The sequence below is a fragment of the Lycorma delicatula genome, chromosome 6 (assembly GCF_047948215.1).
Source record: "Lycorma delicatula isolate Av1 chromosome 6, ASM4794821v1, whole genome shotgun sequence".
Classification (NCBI taxonomy): Eukaryota; Metazoa; Arthropoda; class Insecta; order Hemiptera; family Fulgoridae; genus Lycorma; species Lycorma delicatula.
Window position 1 is genome coordinate 143,087,787 of NC_134460.1, and position 22,271 is coordinate 143,110,057.

Below are 22,271 nucleotides of genomic sequence, written 5' to 3' on the forward strand. Positions count from 1 at the left end.
ACACTCTCCTGGGCTGAGCTTTACTTAATTGTATGTCCAGCCCAGGGGAGTAGAGAATGAAAAAAACAGTATTCATCATATACTATGTGGATGAAATTTTACTAATTCTATATGAATTTCAGTGATATTTCCTGAAAATTAAATGGCCACAATAATCATATGACCCTGAATACACACATAAAGAAGAGAAAGAAAAAGTAGCCTAGAAGCATAATTAATGTTCACTTCGAACCAAAGTGAATACTCCTGTAGAAGGATTGTGTATAGCAGCTGTATTTGCAGAAATGCATACACCTATCACATGAAATTCTGATATTGTTTTCTGATCATCATTATTTTTGGTGGTATTGCTTAATCAATCAGTCAGTATCAGTAGTATATTGTATTTTATTGAAATACAGTATACAGCCTTCCTTTTTATTTATATGAAGAGTATAGTTAAGGTAAGATTTTTAATGTCATAATCCTGCAAAGAATGTGTCTATGGTATATTCCTTCATTATGTCTGAATGTTATCTGCATATTCTTAACTTCCTCGAAGAATAAACTTCTAGCAGATATGTTAGTTTTTAATTACTACTAAAAGTTATCAATTTTTTTTTTAGGGTTTACAAAATTTTTCATTTAAAAATATGGTGTTTGAGGTTACTTATCGTATTGTCTTCTTATATAACTCTAATTCCCACCAAATAATAGATACATAGAAAATAATTAAGACTTCATTTTTTTATGCATACCTAAGCGATAATATTCTATCAAAATTTACTAATTTCCTATAAAAATATAAATTAAGCGTAAATTCTCTTTCTTTACCCTTTTTATGCTCAACAAGTTCAGATCAAGCCTTGATCATGTATTCTTTTTTATTTTCAGCCTTTCCTGTAGTGATGAAGTAAAATTCTGGTTTTAACTTATTCAATCAAATACTTCCAATGTAAGTGAAAAACTGATAACACATTGTAATACAAACACCCTGTTGGCTGCATATATCATGGTAGATTAAGCATTTCATAGAAGACAATTCTGAAACCAGGGGTCCGGGAATGGTGCAGCACAAGTTACTTTGTTTTATTAGAAGATAAACTTATTATCTTAGATTAATGTGATTATTATTTTGACCATTTCCTTAATGATAGAAGAATTATATAACAATTTGAGAAAGTTTGTATGAAGCTGAAAATATTTTTTTTCTATTCTTTAGCTTTATTTTTCAGAAATCATGGAACCCCACAGCCCTCTCTAGAGTTGCCCTTATACTTTCATATATTTTACTCCATATTTTCATTATTCCCCTGATAGTAGTAAAAAATATAGCATTGAAGCTTTTATGTTAAGTAGTATATTTCATAATAATTCTACCTTGATTACTTCAAATTTATTAATAAATAGTTGCATCATTATTTATGTACTTAAATGTATGTATTTCTTTCTAACAAAAATTTAGTCAGAATTACCATATAACAGTAAATTCTTACAATTATAAATTCATTGATTTGTATACATTACATCATACTTTTATACTGTTTAAAGATTTTTTTTTCAAGAAACATTATTAGCATTTAAGACTCCAATTTATATTTAGTAAATATATTTACCTGCTGAACCTTTACTTTCTATAAAAGAAATATTTTTTTCATTCTCTAGAAAAAAATTTTTTTTTTTGTAGAACCTTTATGTATTCGTGGTGTCTGTTTACTCATTTAATTTTTTCTTGCAGGTAGACATCCTTGCGATGTGTGTGATGTTGCAATTAATTCAAATTTTTTTAAGGAAAAGATTTTGAAAAGTAACTATTTTAAGATGTTTTTGCTGACTGTTGCTGTTGAAGGTGTCGCTAATAAGTATAATATCAACTTAATGGAAAATAATGGTAGCACATTTCAGTATCTTAAATCATATTCATAAATTTCTACTTCTAGCCGTAATAATATTTTTAAGTATATTAAATTTATTGAGTATTTTTAATATATGTCCTGAAATTTTTTTTAAAAAGATTTTTTATAAACCAACTAACTTTTAATTGGATTTGAACCTGGAAACCTTTGACTTCAAAAATCAGCTGTTGAAAACCAACTGACTTGCAACAAGTTTATCACTAGACCGGCATAGTGAGCTAAAAAGTAGGTTATGTACAATTTATAGATTAACAAAAAAATATATAATAAGATTGTACACTTATATTTTCTTACATTATATTTATTTCTTTATTACAGATCCAATTATATTAAAGCACTGTAAGGTAATGGGAAAAATTGAAAGTCAGATGATACAGATTAGAAAACCAGGTGAAAATAAGACTAGTACAAGTGGAAAACGTTTAATAGAAGAATTAACAGTTGATAATAAAAAATCGGTGTCTGAGAAAACTGAGATAAAATGTACATATCAACTATTAAGAGATCCACAAGTAAATGTTTCTCAGGATTCTAAACCGAAGTCCCTAGTCCTCAATGCATTAATTGAAAGACCTGTAAGTTATAATTAATTAACTTATTTTATTCTGCTAAAAACATTCTAATTATAGATCTTTTTAATTATTATACTTTTTTAAAATAAAATTTCTATACTTTTCTTATTTTCTCTGTAATTTTGTGCATTCCTTTGAATTTCATTTAATTCTTTTGAAGTTGCAATGTTTACGCAGCAAAGATTTAATCTTCCCTACATTTGAAATTAACTTACTTAATTATTTTTATGTTAGTGCTGACACCAAACTTGGTACAAGATGTAAGGGAAAATGCAGAAAAAATTGTTTGCTTTATTATTTTTAAAAAGTACTATACATGTAGTCTGTTTGACAAAAGAGTGTTGAGAGATTATATACATTAAAACACTTGCAGATACAGTGTATTTACTCTTTAGTACCTTACCATTTACATAATAAGTAAGTTATATCACAAAAAATAATTCTGATGTCATTATGAAATTTATTATAAATAAAGAAAATCAGTACAAAATAAAGAAATGATTATAGCAGTGAAATACCATTATAAAATCAATAACAAACTTTATTCAAGGATTACTTACTTCTAATATTTACAAAATGAAACTAGCTTATACTTTTATCAATGAATAATGACATCTTTACCCCCTCTTCACAATGAATTTGTCAGATAGCTTCTTGTACATAACTACAAAACAGAACACAGTTGCATTTACATCACAAATGGAATATACTTATGAAACACTCTTTGTTGTATACTCCAAAATGTTATTGCATACACTTTTCAAATGTTATTATATAATCTGCCACTGACTGGCCCTTGACTGTATTTACTCGTATATCCCTGGCCCCTACAGCTTGTCCTGGTGTAACAACAGCCAATCCCTAACTTGTTCTTTCAAATGTAATGGTTTCAAAATACCTATTCCTATAGCCCTTCTGCACTATTCTTAAAATTCTTTTCATAATTCCTCATTGTTGTTTTGGAATTTCTCTCTTTTTAGATTTAATTTACCATTCTATTTTCTTTATTTTTCCCCTTTTTATTGTTATCACACTTTCCACGACTAGAAGTTTCTTTATTTATCGCAGTATAAAGTTGTTTTAACTTAACTTGCATATTCTAGAAATTAGATTGATGTTCAGAATATCGTCTTTGTTGTATAAGCATTGTTCTGTTAGTTTTCTATATTAAATTTAGAGTGATATGACTATTGGTAGTGTTACTTGAAATATTAATATCAAAAATAATAATAATAATAGATGTTACTTTATTCAGCAGACCAAGAACATGTTATTCTTTATTCAAAAATTAAAATACTTTTAAAAGTGTCAGACTGCACAAAATAAAAAGGTGAAATTAGTAACTTAAGAAATCAATGACTAAAAAAAAATTAATGAAATATACAGAATATAAATTTTAGTATTCCCTGCAACTTAAACAAAAAAATAAATGTTTTCTTAATTGCATTATTAAAGAACATATTATCATAATAAAATAATATTAGTTATGATTTATTTTTAAAAATTATTAGATTTTATTAAATGATGTTAAATAATGCCAAGGACATAGAAATTAAAATAAGACAGTCACACTTTTAAATTTTGAAAATTTAGTTGTTAGCTTGAACAGTTATAAATTTAATTTTTATTTAAACAGAATTCCAAATTCTTTTTAGAAGAATAAATTAATGTCATTGTTAATCACAAACAGTTTAAATTTTAATAACTTTAATGTGAAAGAAGATTTGTCAATATGTCAAATTATTTGAAAATCATTTTAATGTATTAAATATATAAAAAAATAAATTTTATAATTTACTTAAAAAAATTACTGTAAAAAAAAAAGTTCAAATCAATTGAAATGTTCTGTAACTTTAATATGTATTTCTTAATTTCTTGTTAATCCTTAAATAATTTGACCTATCATAATTTGTTTTAAGAGTCTTTCTCAATATACTAATACAATATGAACTTAAAAAAAAGAGACTAATTTTAAAAGTAAATAACTATTGGATAAACTATGGTCTCTTTCTTACCTTTGGTGTATCCTATGTTATATGTGTTATTGTTCTCATCCTTAACTCTTTTTAATCATTTATCTTTAATTTAGGCTTCCTCACATCTCCATTCCCGCTTCTATCTGGTGCCATCAGATTCCCTATCAGTTTTCTGTGCCCATCATGAGTGCTACTCTATTTATTTTCTCTGCCTCTTCCTACTTCTGAATCTTTTTCCATCTTCCTCACACAATCACTTTACATCCCCAAACCATTTTGGTTTCCATCCTTCAGTTTCTGCTCATAGGATCCATTTTCATTGTTGTAATTTAGTCATTATTTACCTTGTCTTCTTCTTATTACTCTCATCTGATATCAATTTCTTAACAATAGTTTGTTAACAATATCTTCTTAAACTGTATATTTCTAGTTACCTATGTTTTATTCTATAAATCAGTGTTAGTGTCAACACAGATTTATACGTTTTACCTTTAATTCTGCTACTTTCTTATTATAGAGTGGCTTGTTATTCTTGTGATATGAGTGTATTACTTAAACAATATTGTACCATTTTAAAAATATAAATACTTCATGACTTAATAAGTTAAAAAAAGTATATGTTGATGTTAGAGTCAAATAAACCAGAATTATGGAAACATTGTGTCAGATGATATATCAAGTAAATTAAAAAACCTAAACCATACATATCCAAATTATTTATGCTTTTGATAATTCAGTAATCCCAGTGAAGCTTATTTATTCTTTTAACCCTTCAGGCAGGGAGAACGTGAATGTCACGTACATGTTAAGTTGTATGTATAGGCGGGTGGACGGGACAGTCTCGCAGCGCACAGTGCTTGCTTCAAAACTTCATAATACTGCCATCTCGGAATGTTTATTTAAACAACTCGCTCTGTGTTATCACGAGGCTTTGTTCTTCTCCGTGTTTTTATAACTGTGTAGGATTGCATATTGGTGATGAAATACGAATTTGTTCTACGAAGTTGAATGCTCTTTTTTCAGTCAGTTGCGTCAGCTGTGAGTAAATGAAAATGGCCAGGTCAAACACGTCGCGTAATCTTACATCGGAACAAATTTTTGAATGTTTAGATGAGACGTGTGACAGTAACATTAGAATATTTGATAGTGGTAGTGAATTTGATAGTGACGAAAGTGATGAAGATTTTGGGCCAGAAAATCGTAATGAAATTAAAAAAGAATCTGAACAGAGTAGTGGCGATAGTGATGACGATATTAATATACAAGTAAAGCGTACAAGAAAAGATATAGATTGGAGATGGGAAAAAGTGGATGATGATTCTTCTGCTGAAAATTTGGTTTAAATTGGTGTAATAGTTTTGAAGCTATAATTTTTTACTTTTAGTACTGTAATACAGCTGCTGGTTGGGCATTTAAATTACCGGCAGTAGGATAGGGCTTTAAAAATTTAAATACCGGCTTGAAGGGTTAATAATGGCATAATTTTTTTTAAATCTTTAAATATTTATTTTTGAAATAGCCAGTTTTCTAACCTGCAACCAGCCTTTAAAATTTGAATTTGAAATTTTATCAGAAATATTAAAAATTAGGTTTTTTTTATACAATTTTCATAAAGTATACAAAGAAGTGATGATTTTACATATTCATAATTACATAAATCTTAAAGTCTTTAAAGATTTATGTACCTTCAGGCAGAGAGAAAGACACAGATACACACAAAAAACAGAATTTCATTGTTTTTCCACTTACCTTCACATACACAAAACATAATCATCTATTTATATAATGGTATTTCCACTTATAACCAAATATATATGTATATTAAAAATATTTTAAGTATTTGCACTGACTTTAATATGTGAATACATTTGACACACAAAAAAATCTGAACAAATCTGACATACGAGTATATGAACAAATTTTGCAAATAAGCTACAAGAATTATGAATCTCAAAATGATTATTTTCTTAGACTTCTGTGAGTTACTCAAAATCATATTATAAATTTAATTAGTTTAGGATCTTAAATTAATACCTGTCTACTTTACGTTGAGGCCTGAAGTAAACAAAACAGATGCCAAGCAAGGCAGTACGAATCAGGTGTACACAAAATTTCACAACAGCTACTGCATGCCTGATTTAGTTTCTATTGTAGTAATAATAATAATAATACAGAAATATTTGCATATTGCTTGGTATATTCTAAAGCATTTAATGTATATTAAATTAAGAAAAGGTTATAAATTGTTGAATATACTAAGTTATCTTCAATAGTAATTTTGTTTTACTGTTACAGCAATAATTGTCATATGCAGTTAGTAGCAATACAAAATAATAATGGTTTAACGAAATGATAAACATAAACAAGTTTGTAAATAATTTTTTAAGTGCTTTAGACAAACCCTAAAATACTATTTACATGCATAAAATAAATCAAAAAATATTTTATGATTTATTACCATTTTTTGTTGGTTTTTTTCTTAATTTCTTACGATGGATCATTTGATAATCAATCATATCCATTCAACATCTCATCTTCATCTTCATAAGCATTAGATTCCGAGGATTCAATTTCAAAATTAATAATGACTATCAACTTCAATTGCAACTAAGTAATCCATCTTTCACATTTTTATTCTTCTTGCAGCACATGTTTAACGCAGTTCCACCACTTATCTGCCATTACCTCATGCGATAATGTTTTCAAGTAAAACCTTTACATTCACTTATTTATAAGTTTTCTTATTTCAAGTTGCAGATCCTTTTACAAGACTGTATACTAGTTTTATTTGATTCAGATTGCAGTGGTATGGTGGAAGATATGCATACATAGTAATAGGTTACAACACATATAGTATTACAGCAAATGGACATGCAGTCCATTTGCTTCAGCCATATTATCGATGACATATTTGTTAAATTTTTGCTTATTTTTTTTTAACTTCTTTTTGGAATTCAACTTTTAAAAATGTAGAATCAAATAGGATTTGTTTTTCTCTAAGCCAGAATACTTACTATATATGCTTTTAGTCATGATATATTCAGGATTTTTTCTAATTTTACATTATGATGTGGTACATTATCCATAACAGTAACAATATTCGGTGGAATTAATTTCATAATTGTATTAAATCAGTGTTTTTTTTTAAATTACCATTCATATTTTTGTGGTAATCACCCTTTTTATTGGATTCGAAAATTAATAATGCACTGTTAACAAATCCATCTTCATTCCCTTCATGACGTACAATCAACTGTTTTACTTTGTTACTTGCCAATTTTATAATGGTACTTAAACCAGACAGAAAAGCCTGTTTAAATGTCTTAACAGGAGTGTCATACCAAACTTTATTGACTGAATGATCTTTGTTCACCCAAGTTTCATCCACATAAAAATCTTTTTTCCTATTTCTCTAAACTCTTTAATTTGTTTCAGATATTTTCTTTGCCAAATCTTTATCTCATCTTTGTCAGTGATAAAACTATTTGTACTTCTTCCAGTAAATTTGAAACCCATTGATAAAAGAGGTATATTTAAACTAGCTTGACTAATTTTCATTAAATCACTTTTGACAGCTGAAAGTATCTTAGTTTAATATCTAAAGTATAGTATTTTTGGCAAAATTGATTGAAAACGCTAAGAACTATTGTCTTTTCTCCACTTCTAATATTTTATCTTTTCTGTGTTTAACTATACACCAAGAAGGACTCTCGGTCGTAGTTATTAAACTTCACGATCCTTTAAAACACTTATAAACAAAAACTTAATTTTTAGCACTGTAATAAAGCAAATAAGTTGTAAATTTCAGTATGATACTTATTTAAACCAAATTAATGACAAAAACAGCCTCAATCAAAGTAACTTCTATCACGAGTTATTAATAACGCCACAGTTAAAATAACAATCAAGAATCACAAGACTAAGTAGTAGTTTTTAAAATAGTGTAGGAAGTATAATTTAACATTGTCAAAAAACTATAAATAGCTGTGAAATATTACTATTGTTTTTATAATATTATACATGATATGTACCGAATTGCAATTCAAATACTTGTACTAAAACACAGAACATGTGTTTACTCCAGGCCTCAAGTAGCAAAAAATAATATGAATATTATAAAATTAGGAAACTGAAATTGTTATAAATTTTTCAATAATAGTGCATTATCTACATTGTTGTTGACCTAACATATTTATAATTACATAATAATTGCTAATAATGTGATAAGCTGAGATTAATAACAGGTGTAAGTATTGATTAACGTTTTTGTCATGTGATAGCTATTTTTAAAGGTGATGTGTCATTTTTGTCTACCCATTGGATGGCATCAACTGCTTGAAGGTTCTCATATGTACGTGTGTTTTGTATTTACACACACTTACAGATTGTTTTCCTCAGACCTCAAAGTAAAGTAGACAGAAAATAGTTTATAATTGTAAAGATTTCTTGATAGTTCTGTATGTGAAGTATAAACTTTCAAAAATTTTTTTTTAAATATTTAAATGAAAGGGAGATAGATCAAAAGAGCAAAAGACATACGAGGTGCGACAATAAAGTAATGAGACTGATGTGAAAAAAAATGTTGCTTACCGTTTTAGTCATGTTTAGTGTTGTCTCCTTCAAAGTAGTTCCCCTCTGATTTCACACACTTATTCCAGCGCTTCTGCCATTGATGGTAACATTTCTGGAACTCATCTTCTGTAATATCCTCCAAGACCCTCGTCACAGCTTGGACATCTTGTGTTGTTTGAAAATGGTGTCCCTTGACCGCCATTTTAACTCTTGGAAATAGAAAAAAGTCGCACGGAGCGATATCTGGTGAATAAGGTGGCTGTGGTAGTACTGAAATTTGTTTTGAGGTTAAAAATTGCTGTACTGACATTGCAGTATGAGATGGCGCATTATCGTGATGCAGAATCCAATTATCAGCAATGTTGGCACGGACACGAAGAACTCGTTTACGAAGTCTTTCTAAATTTTCTTTGTAGAAATATTGGTTAACTGTTTGTCCAGGAGGCACCCACTTTTTATGAACAATTCCCTTGGAATCGAAGAAGCACACAAGCATGCATTTCACTTTTGACTTTGACATGCGAGCTTTTTTTGGTCTGGGTGATCCCTTTGAGAACCTTTACGAACTTTGGCGTTTTGTCTCTGGATTGTATTGAAAAATCCAACCTTCATCACCAGTGATAACACGGCTCAAATCTTGATTGATTTCCGTTTGCTCTAACAGATCAGCTGCCACATTTTTCCGTGTTTCTCGCTGTTGTTGTGTGAGATTTTTGGGGACCATTTTTGCACTAATCTCTCTCATACCAAGATCTTCAATTAATATTAGATGAACCGTTTCTCGATTCATGTTGAGTTCTTCTGCAATCATTTTCTCGGATAATCTTCGATCAGATCGTACGATTTCACCCACCCTGTTCAAGTTGACATCTGTCCGTGAGGTTGATGGTTATCCACTGCGGTCTTCATCTTCAGCATTCGTTCTGCCTTCACTAAAAATTTTATGCCACTGAAAAACTTGAGCTCTTGACATAACCTCCTCTCCAAAAGCCTTTTGAAGCTTACCATAAGTTGTCATCGCGTTTTCACCCAATTTAACGCAAAAAGAAATGGCATACCTTTGTGCAATATTTTGCGGTTTCATTTCTGTGACGAGAGAAACAAACACGTGTTCACTTATTACAGCACAACTCACGACTGAGCAGTTGCATCAATGTGCCGCTTGGAGTAGAAGTAGCTTATAGACCAAGGTCAGAGATGGTGTGCCTACGCAAGCTGCAGGGTTGCCACATCTTGCAAAGAAAAATCAGTCTCATTACTTTATTGTCGCACCTCGTATGTTTCAATTTAAGTGATTGTGGTTGATTTTTTAGAAAAAGAGTTTTTTGTTCACTTACATATGTAGTACAGGTAACAAATTTTCTTTAATAAAGTTTTCTCTAAAATGCCTCGAGGAAAATCAAAATCGGTTTTTCCACAATATCCTCCCATCCCCTTAATGAATTTTGAAAAAAAAATTAAATTTCTATATAGGGGTCTACACCCCTATGTAGAAATATTTGAGCCGAATTTGAAGAAAATTGATTTGATCAATCCTGGGATGTAAGGCAAAAGCATGTGACTCTTTTTATCTTATGACAAAACTGTGACGTGTTTTGTATGTACATACGTAGGTACATACAAAACTGTACATTCTTAGGTACATGTTAAAACCAAAACTGAGTGATTAGTTGATTAAACAATAAAAATGTATTGCAAAATATTATTGTATAGAAAGTTGACATTTTTGTCCATGTTGAATTCAGCTTGAATGTTTTTATCTGCAAGGTGGTCTTGTAATACATGATTTTCATTTAAAAGTTGATGAAAAAACAGTAGGTGAAAATTAAAAACTTCAGTAACACAAGGGAAAATGTGCCGTAGGAATTCTTTTAGTTTCTCACTTTCAGATCTCATTCACTGATTTATTTGTTCAGTAAGTTACTATTTTAAAATAAGTCAATGTTGTTATATCAGTCCACATTTTATTCAATAACTTAGCAACAGTACATTCTATTGTAGATGCTTTGCAACATTATAAAAATAAATAACTGGTGCAGATCACCTTATGTTTGAAGATTATAAGAAAATAAATAATTTCAAAATTTAAAAGATTTACATTACATGTTTTCATCTCTAAATTATTTTAATAATGTAAATTTTGGAATCAAAATATATTCAATACATTCAACATGCAAGTAGTTGATAGAACAATAAAAGTGTAATACAAAATATTATTGTACAGAAAGTTAGGCAATTTTGTCCACGTTGAATTCAGCTTGAATGTTTTCAGTTGCAAGGTGGTCTTGTAATACATGATTTTCATTTAAAATTTGATGAAAAAACGGTAGATGGAAATTAAAAAATTCAGTAACACAAGGGAAAAATCTGCTGTAGGAATTTTTTTTATTGTTTTTCACTTTCAGATCTTATTCATTGATATATTTGTTCAGAAAATATTTGATAAATTTATTGCCTTTATCAGTTACAGATCTTCTTACATCATTAATAGTTTCCAGTTTGACTTCGTAAACATTATTTATCAGGTAAATTGAAAAGAAATAATCCAGTGAAGGTAGATTGGGATACCTGGTAATTATGGACATTATTTTTAAGTGATTGAATAAAATGTGAACTACCTTAATAATGTTTGATTTTTACAACAGTAACATACTGATCAAGTACATTGATGAATTAAATACAATAAGAAAATTTCTGCAGCACATTTTTCTTTTGTCTCTTGTATAATTTTTCATTTGTATGATTTAGGTTGCTGTATCTCTAAAACAGGAGTAGTTATTGAAAAATTACTTTCACATCTTCATGGAGGAGTTAAGATGGTGGATGCAATTTAAAATCTTGTAAAACAGTATTTTTATAGTTTGTAATTATATTTATAGCTTGTAGATGTGGATATTTGCATTTATTTTATAATGTAATCACACTCACTCAATTTTGTAATTTGGATCCATAGCCAGAATTTTCTACACCTTATGTACTTATATACTTATTGCTTATTAAATTTTTATTTTTTTAAATTGTATTACACACTTTCACTATATATATTTTTTATTTTTTTTATTTTTTTATTTTGTGTGACAGCCAGGTTTTCCACTTCTGTTTTTTTTCATGTCTAGATGTACATTGCCCTGAATTTTTTTATTTTTTCACCTGTTAATAAGACACTAAAGACACTAATGTATTTTTTATTTTATTTCTGGAATAAGGACTATGCAACATTAATGTTATATCATATTCTTATTCATTATTTAGGTCTTAACAAGTAGTAAAGGCCTTGTGTTAGATGTTGGTGAAGATAGAGTGTTACTGAGAACATCATCTTCTGCATCATCATCACCATCATTTAATGACAAGATTATTTTGGATCTATTTTTGCCTTATAATGTCGTTGAAGAATCTTGCCAAGCTCATTTTAACACTGATAACAAGGTAAATTTGTTTGATAATAATATAGAACACATTCTACACAAACTCTTTAAACATGGCAATGAAAAAAATTGAATTTGGAGTTTTTATTTCATACCTGGAATAATCAGTATGAGAGTATTTATTGCAGAAATGTAGATTTTAGGTGATTCTATTTTATTAAATGGGAATGGTATCTATTGTTCCATATGTGTACCATTATTATTTTAACATTTATTTAAATATAGATTACATGTGGTTTTTAGTACAATCAATATAATATGTGTTTAATCATCGGTAAGCATCAGATGTTCGACTTAGGTACTCTATCTGCTTATTAAAACGTTACACCCATACTTCAGACAGATTCAGTAAAACTATATGAGCAATTTCTAATAAGTGTACTTGCAACTTAGTGCCAATAAGAGCTGATAATAATAATAATAAAATTTTCTGGAAAATTGAATCGTGTATTGCAGTAATTAGAAAATGTATATCATTCAAACCAAAAACCCTCAGGAAAGGTAATTAAAATAAAGATGTTTTGATATAGTTTGTTATAGATTTAAAAATGCCATAAATGGATGAGTCAGTATTTGTTTTACAAAGTAATTTATCTTATAGTTTTCTTATTATGCCACCTGTTCACATTAAACCTTTTACACAATAAACGTTTATTGTACTAAGTTCACAGTAAACATTTTTTTTTAAATTATGCGTTAATATGATGAGGTTTTCACTGGTTCAGATTATAATATCTTTTTGAAACTTTATAGTAGGCTTCTTTGTTTATGAAAAAAGTAAGAAGCTTGCAAACTAGTCCCTTAGGTAATTTAAAGTCAATTGTTACACCTTTCTTAAAAAGTATTTTTTTAAGGCATAAATTCTATTCAGATATTTTGACTAGTATTAAAAAATTGTATTGCAACTTTGTAATAGAAAATTATTTTAAAAATTACTGACTCCACCTTCTAGTCAGTAAAAAAGAAAATAACATCTAAAGTAACCTCTAAAAATAATTTTTACAGTTAAATTGCTGTAACATTTGTAGAAGGATTATGATAGCTATAGCTTCAAATTTTCTTTTGTAAGAAGCAGTTTAAAAATAATGATGTAAAATTTGTAAAAATCTAAGATATAAAGGTATTTTTTATATAAAGGAATTTAATTGTTTATATAGGAAAGAAATACATAATCTATATAAGACAACAGATACAAACAAATTCTGAGCATGCAACAAAATATATGTACACAGCAAGTAACTCTTTTTTATCCATCAAACAGTAATCTCTTTTGACAGTAAACTAAACTCTTCTGATAGTAATTTTGTGCATGTAATATGACCGTAAGGTCCCATCAGGTTTATAAAAAAATGTTCTGTGTCTGGAAAAGATTACATATGTAGCTTATTTCAATTTGTACTTAGCATTGACTATTTTGATGCTTTACAATTTAATATGTTTCTTTGTTTTTTGGTTATCACTCCAACATTTGTTTTGATATTTCAGAATGGCACAACTATTACAGATACCAGATATCACAACTATCCAGAACTATCACAACAACCCAGATATCATTCAGAAATTTTACTTAGTCAAGAACAATGTAACAGTGACAAACTCCTTTCCCAATTTGTTATTTGCATTATTGATTAATAAATGATATATTAACAATGATTATTCAGTTCCCTTTGAAATAAATGAAGGTTCCATGCGTATCCATACATGCATGCAACCATGTATATATGTACATATCCATATATGTACTTTCAAGTTTTACACTTACAAAAACAGCACAAGAAAAGCCACAAGTATACTCCTCTTAATATGGCTGCCATGAATTTACTGATATGCAAAAGCTGATTATAGGGTGACCTTAGCACTTGTAAAAAATTGTTTAGTTTTTAAAGAAGGAACAGCGTTATTAAAACTACAGACACCCTAGATTTCCCAAAAACTACTACAGACAGTTCTGCGACCTACTTTGTTCGATTTTTCAGATAAAAAAAATCATAATTTTGCCTCTTAATTAACACTAAAAATTTCAGCATCATTTCACCAGGGTAGCTGAAATCCAAGCAAAATCTTTTACTAGCCATAACTCACAAGCACAGCATTTTAGGACATTGTTCATGTGAACTTTTTCAATTATTTTTACAAGTAGAATAGATTATGAAAATCCCCGGAGAACTTATAGTGTGTGTTGTGTGCATGTGTATACACACACACACACATATATATATACACACACACACTTATAAGACCCATATTCCTCTGTACCAATATATTTTATTTTTATAATCAAAAACCAACTTGAACAACCCAAGTACAGAATTACAAAGTAAATAAAATGACACTTACCTTATTTTTATTTTCTTTATTCCAATAGCACTTTTGCAGGATCCCACTTCATCATTATATAACATATATAATATTACATATCAAAATAAATTTATATTACATATCAAAACAAAACAATTTTTTTTTTGAAAAAATTTAAAGATAAAAATTAAAATCACTGTTATATATGGAAAATACATGAAATCAATTAAATAAAATAATTACCTATATTTAAATATGACATCAATTAAAAATTAAAATTAACTTTAAAAATAAAATAATTAGAAGATTTATACCATGTAACCTGGTCAGTCAATGTTATATTACTTTTAATTCTTAATTGATGTCATATTTAAATATATGTAATTATTTTATTTAATTGAATTCATGTGTTTTCTATATATGATAGTAATTTTAATTTTTTCTAAAAAGAAAAAAATTGTTATGTTTTGATATGTAATTTTATATAATTTATATACAGCTGATGATGCGGAATTCTGCAAAAGTGCTATTGGAATAAAGAAAATAAAAATAAGGTAAGTGTCATTTCATTTACTTTGTAATTCTGTACTTGGGTTGTTCAAATTGAATTTTGATTATAAAAAATACATATATATGTTGTAACCTGTTGGCAACTCGACCAGGATATTGAGAAACTAACAAACTAAAAATTTCTCATAAATACAATTTATTATTCTAAAAACATAATAATTATAATGACAATAAATAGATATAACATATGGAATATAATACAAATAAAAAGGACAAGATTATTTAATAAAGACAGTTAAATTATAAAAACCAGAATACAGCCCAATTTACTAAAACATTTTATTTACCACTAGAAACTGATATTGCATTTATAACAAGAAAGTAGCACTAGAAAAATCTAAAGTTTATTCAGTTCAGTTTTCTGCAAATATTATTTCTTTTACCATATACAATAGAACTACACTCTACTTTATGAATAAGTAGAATATTGTCACTTTCACTACTGTTTAACAATAACTCAATGAACACTTCCTGCATTCAACCACAGACCGCAATTGAAAGCTCATGACATACTTTTTGCTCATTGTTACCACACGCTTACTGATATCACCGTCACCACAACCACATTGAACTGGGTTCGCGAAACTACTCTGTTATCGCTTGTTATCATGACTGTGTCAGACATAGCCTCGTAGAATTACTGACTCTCTCTGCTGGTTCCCGGCAGTATTTATATCTGTGGCCTGCAGAACCAGTACCCACCTCATCTGTTAACTGTTGAAACATAATAATTTTCATTGTCCACACCCTTACATTTTCCCATAAATTCTTATTCTGGTTCAGTAACCCTTCTGGTCAAACAACAACTGTTGGAGGTGACATTGTCTATCTTACAAAGAACAGATTGTTAAAAGGACTTGTTAGTCTGAGAAAAGAATTCTTTTAAATCCTTCTGGATTCTTATTTTCATTGTTATCTTCTCATTCTTTCTTTGTAATTGGAAGAAATCCATTATACTGGTTCTGTTACAATATTTATTTACGTACAGATAAAGGTTAAAAAAGACTTCACTGGATTACATGAAAAAACCTTATTTTCTGCTGCTGTGTTACACATTTTTCTTGAGCATTTCAACTGCTAAATCTAAATTACCATTTTGAAACATTTGTGACCCATGCACTCATTTATACAAGTTGATCCAGTCAACATATTTGAACTTATTGTAGATCATAATAAAAGTTTAATATTTTTACAGCAACTATAAACGTAATATTTTTATAGAAGCTACAAATATAAACCAAGACAGAATTTTATAAAGTTATAAAAAAAGCAGCTTTAATTTTTTATTAGTATCAGTGAAAATTTATGAAGTGCTATTTGAATCAAATTTTAGCTCTTATTAAATATAATTTTTAAATGGCTTCATTTTAATTGCATTTTCTCTTTTATTACATTAGTTGCAAAGATCTTGGAGGTTCAAAGATATAGTTGGTTTTGGATGATCATATTTCCTTATACTCTCCTATTGCCCTTATTCTTTCTTGGAATAGGTAACATGGGAATTTTATCTTATACTGCTACAGTGGTTCTGTGACCCCATGTTGACACTTTTAGTAACCAGCATGATAGCTGCAACTTTACTGGAGCTCAGTGAAGTAGTGACCTTACCTGTATGAATGACTGTGAGTGGTGAAAAAAACAGATTCATGCCCAAGTTGCCTGTTAGAAAATATAAGACCTATTATTCATAAAATGTACAATTTATTTACTTAATTTATCATGAAACAACTACAAACTGTTATCAATTTATAATTGCAATTTTTTTATAGAATTAGATTATTGTGAATAAATAATTGCATATTTATGGATGAATTAGATGTTATTTAATTAACTGTTGCTGAACAAATATATCCACAGACATATTACAAATGTATCCACAGTGTTTAATATTTCCAAAGAGTGGTTATATTCATGTGATTATTCAACTACAATTAGAATTAGAATCAAATTAGTACCATTAAATTGCAGTTCAATTTCATCATTCACTTACTGAACATAGCAATATTTCCTAACAAACTTGAGAAGATCAGACTGATTTTTGCTTCTTGGTTGCATGAGGTTCATTCGGAAAGTTCTTGGTCTTGACAAAGAAACATGATTTTTCAAATTTTTTTTTTTATGTAATCATCACCTTGTTTATATTTAGACCTTTGACTTACCAAATTTTAATATCATCAATGTGATATGTCCAAAACAAACAAAAAAAATCCTGTCTCAGCTTTGACCTCATCATTTGAAGTGAATTTTTGTCTGCATACCATTTCTTCAGATTTGGCAAAAAGAAGTAATTGCTGGAAGTGAATTGTAGCAAATATGGTGCATATGGAACTGCTTCAAAGCATAGATCATAGAGTTTTGCTGCAACAACCCAAGATTTGTATGCAGGTGCATTATCGTGGTGAAAGAGCTTCTTTTTTGGCCAGATGTGGACGAGTAACCTGAATAGTACCCTTAAATCATCCAGTAGTGAAGCATAATACTCCCAAAGTATAATGGTCTAGCTTTTTTCCTGATGGTCTGTGCTCACCACATCATGAGAATCCTAAAAAATTGTAGTCATGATTTTTCCTACATACAAAACCGTTTTTGCTTTCTTTGTCAAATATCCAACTGCTCTCACCCACAGTTTGTTCTCTGGCGTGTAGTAGTGAATTCATGTTTCATCTATTCTTGTAAAATGTGAAAGAAACTCAGCAGTCATGTTTTAAGTCTGAATACCCTTGAAAAGTGTTCAATCAAATTGGTTTTTGGTTGATTCTTATCAAATTTAGTAACCATCGAGTGGAAAGCTTTTTCATTCCCAAAACATTATGAAAAATATATTAGGTAAGATCTATTGAAATGTTTGAATATCAGGAATCTTGTGTACCTTCAGTCGATGATCATTCAGTATGACATTTGGATTTTTGTGATGATTTCGTCAGTCACTAAGATTTTTTGGTGTCCCAAACATTCATCATGAATAGATGTATGAACACATTTAAATTCGTGGCCCATGCTTTTGCTACCCCGAATTTTTTACCAGGAAAGAACCATTAAAGGGAAATCTAATCTTTTTTATGATAAAGGGGACTTTTTTTTATGTCCACTGAGGACACCCTTTTAAAATGAAATACTGTATAACAGTTCAAACTTCAATTTTATCTATCTTTCAGAATATGTAAAACTTGTTTGCTTTACTTGATCTCCATAAACAGGGAATTAAATACACACATGTGAAATTTCACAGCATGCCATTTAAAGGATCATTCTTAACAAATATTACAGTAATTTGGCAATTCTTGAGCTATCTCTATGTGAGGCCAAACAGCCCTTGCAAGTAAAGATGTTCTACATACAATGCTTTGTTACATACCAACAACAAACTCTGAAGCTGCTGTCACTAATGTTTAACTTAGGTGATATGTAATTCCCTGATCAGTGTCAACTAATTTATTAAACATAGTTTCAATCAATGACAATTATCCATAACTTATAATATCTGTTTCAGTTCCGCCTGGCAGCTGATGAGCTGTGTGTCTGCAGGGAGGTCCAGTTAAATGAACATCTGATGTTTGACTGTCCTGCTCTTGGGGGGTGGGGGGCAGAGACAGGGCTACCCTGAAACTTAGAGATCAAGGGGAAAATTGACCACTCACAAGCAGTGAGTCAATGTGGCGAGAGCTGCATTGTCGGACCGTGTGGGAATTCATTGATGCAGTTGCTTTGTTCAACCAACATCAGTAGTTTATTTAAGAGAAAGACTCCTACCGCACTGCTGTTGGAAGCTAACCTAGAAATATGGCTAACCACCAGCCAATTAAGGTTCCAAGCACTTTAATATGGTGGACAGGTACTTGCTGGCATTTACCAACCTAGGCATGGCAGCAAATTACAGCCTAGACAAAGTAAATTTTAATTTATGGATTTTATATATATTTTTAGTAGTTGACCTCTACCCATTTTAGTAAATATATGACAATTTAGTGTTTGGGACAAATAAGCTGGTGATGTATGACACTGCGCTTAGTCCACTCATGCTGTTAGGTAAGCTCTAGGAGCTATTTAGGACACTGGTCGCTAAACTGTTTTGAGGCTCAGTAGCCATTTGGGGCAGAGACATTCGATCTTATGCTTTAGGGCGACCGAATTGAGTGGTGGTGGTAGAAATGCCAAGCAAACCAATATCCATAACTTATATTGTTCAGTTTCTAGTTTGTAATTTATTAGATATTACACATGTTTCAGATCCTTCTGGTTTAAGGATTTGTAGCTATCCAGGAATCTTTACTATTTTTGTGTTAATAAAATTATTCACTGTAATACAAGTTAGTGTTATGTAAAAACGTATATTTAAAGTACCAAGTTTTAATTCTTATTCTGAAGATAGAAAATACAAAACATGCTGTAACTAACAGCTTGTACTGCCAGCAATTCTTATTAATTCTTATAAATCTTAAATACATCATTATTAGATTTAACCATGTTGATTAACTGATCAGTTCCTTAGATTAGAGAAAGGAATCCCCAGCTGTCGATCTCTGTGGCAGAGTAGTTTCTCAGCCTTTCAGTCAGAAGTCCTGGGTTTAAATCCCGATCAGGCTTGACATAAATTTCCATTTCTTATTCCCATGTTGAATTAATTTTCAAAAAAAAGAAAGTGAAGTTTTCGCTTGCAGTTTAAATTTTTTACACTTGGATACCCAAATGCTATTTGAATTTATGTATCTCATCCCTCTGCCTGGGCTTCTTCATAAGTTCATAAAGTATATATAATCTGCTCATACTTGAATATGCAATGAAATTAACAACAGATTATTGCAGCTAAAATAGTGTAAGGTTGGAGATAAAGGTTAAGTAAGCATTGCAGTTTATATGATTTTCCTCTCATAATCTAATTTTTATTGTTACTAACAAATTTAAAGCTATAAGAAATTTTAAATGATTGCTATAAATACCAAATCAAAACATTAAAAAATAAGGTAGTGATATTTTGTTTTTGTTTTATTTAAGTAGCTGTGTTTATTATTTTTTTTCAGGTATTACATATCATTATGCCAGTAGCTAATTAATAAGAAGACTTCAGTATCATTCTAATTTTTTTTTTAATGAGTTCATAATAACATAGTCAATAATTTATTTACTTATCATGTTTATACAATTTTTTAATAAAGTATAATTTGTTTTCATCTTACGTTAATATGAATTTATGTCCACAATTGTCAAGCCAATTTATATTAATAGATATTGTGTAAGAATGTGTGGCTTAGTTATATTGACTAATATAACATCAGGAAGGAAATGATAGGAATTTATGAAAATTTAATTACTAGAGTAAGCTTGCTATAAAAAAATACTGAAGGCATTATAAGTTTAACTGAAACTATACTATGTTTACTAACCTTGTGATGTGGTAAAGTAACTGACTAAAAGCTTTGAGTAGCTGTATGATTTACATCAAACTAATTATCTGTCATCAGAATTATTTTTGTTGTAATTTCAGTGTCTGATCTGTTTTCAATAATTTGAATTCAAGAGTGGAAAAGTTTATTTAATTTATTAATTCACTACTGAAAATAAATCGGTTGCTAAAAAAAAATTCAATCAATATCAAAACGATTTTTCCATTCCCAATTTTTTATATTTGGTTTTTATCATTGCTATTCAAAATTAAGAAATTTACACACTTTTCAAACCACAAACCTATTTCCATTTACTTGTTCCATATATGTCACTAAAAATTACACTTAAACATGTACACTAAATTGTTTAATATTAAATTTTTAGTCATTAACAATGGAAAGGTTTCTATTTCACATGCAGTAGATTGGTCAAATAACATTTCCCAGATGCAGCTGGAAAATCTAGTCAAAACGTATTTTTGTAATGATCTGTTTTCACCCTTCCTGTACATCTGACATTATTCAAAAGTTTATGAAAAAAATTATGCTACATCTAAAACTTTTGATAATAATACTTATGAAGTTTTTAACAGTATCCTTTATTTAAGATTAGTATAAATTAAATAAAAATAAAAAATTTAATTGTTGAAATTTTGTTTTTAGCTAGCAGTGAAATATTTTTTGTACTAGAAATAAAAAAGTTAATGTAGAAGTTTTTGAATTTACATAATAACAGATACAATAAATAAATTAATATTAGTTCTACTTTACTTTCTTTCTTTTTTTTAATTAATGATGAAAATTGCAATATAAAATAAGTCAAATATATTTATTTATTAACTCTCAGAAAATATCCACAATAAAATGAAATATTTCTTCAAAATATTTTCCAGTACGTTCGTTAAAATGTATTTAATATACCACTATTTAATTAAAGGGTTTGTAACTAAAATTTTTCGAAGTCAATATTGACATTCTATCAAATACTTATTTTACACAAAGAATCAAATTCAGTTTATTTCTGTTGAAAAAGTGAATGATTTTTGGGAACATATTAAAAATACTATTAAAATGAATATATAGAAACCAAGTAAAACTAATCTTTATAAAAATATTAGTAACTTTCAATTTTACATCAAGTTTCTAAATTATTTTGCTATTATAATCTCAACTCATCCTCATGATAACTAACCAATGCGTGCCCTAGCAGTCTATCCTGAGTTGTTCTTTGATAAGTCCTGTGACTAGGATGTAAAAAGTCTAGTGCTGGCAATATTCTCGGTTTATACCTATAGTTATATCCTGGGGATATTATCTTTAAGATATTTGTAATATCTTAAAGACATTTATGAGCATCTTAAAGACATTCACCATTAAAGAGAAATGATAACATCCACTAAATATCTTCAGACTACAATATTTGTACTCTATAGAATATAAAATAGACGTAGACTGTGCGGCTCTTGCAACTTTACTTCAAAATATTTTGATTTTGCCACTGTTAAATTGGAATGTTAGAAGCTTAAAAAAGGTTGGTAGGCTAGAAAATTTAAAAAGGGAAATGGATAGGGTGAATGTG

At 28.9% G+C, this 22,271-nt stretch overlaps 1 protein-coding gene across 5 annotated transcripts in view; it reads left to right on the forward strand.

Moving 5' to 3' along the window:
* The window catches only part of LOC142326309 (PIH1 domain-containing protein 1-like), a 106,991-nt gene extending 86,507 nt beyond the window's left edge, over nt 1-20,484 (forward strand). For 3 of the 5 annotated variants that reach the window (XM_075368699.1, XM_075368698.1, XM_075368703.1), the window contains 4 exons: nt 1,718-1,870; nt 2,214-2,470; nt 12,268-12,444; nt 13,929-14,077. In XM_075368699.1, coding sequence (XP_075224814.1) covers nt 1,718-1,870; nt 2,214-2,470; nt 12,268-12,444; nt 13,929-14,075 — 734 coding nt within the window. In that variant the 3' untranslated portion in view covers nt 14,076-14,077. Of the gene's footprint in view, nt 1-1,717; nt 1,871-2,213; nt 2,471-12,267; nt 12,445-13,928; nt 14,078-20,329 lie in introns of those variants that run through there. The other 2 variants (XM_075368701.1, XM_075368702.1) reach the window with 2 other exon arrangements.
* The last annotated feature ends 1,787 nt before the right edge of the window (nt 20,485-22,271 follow it).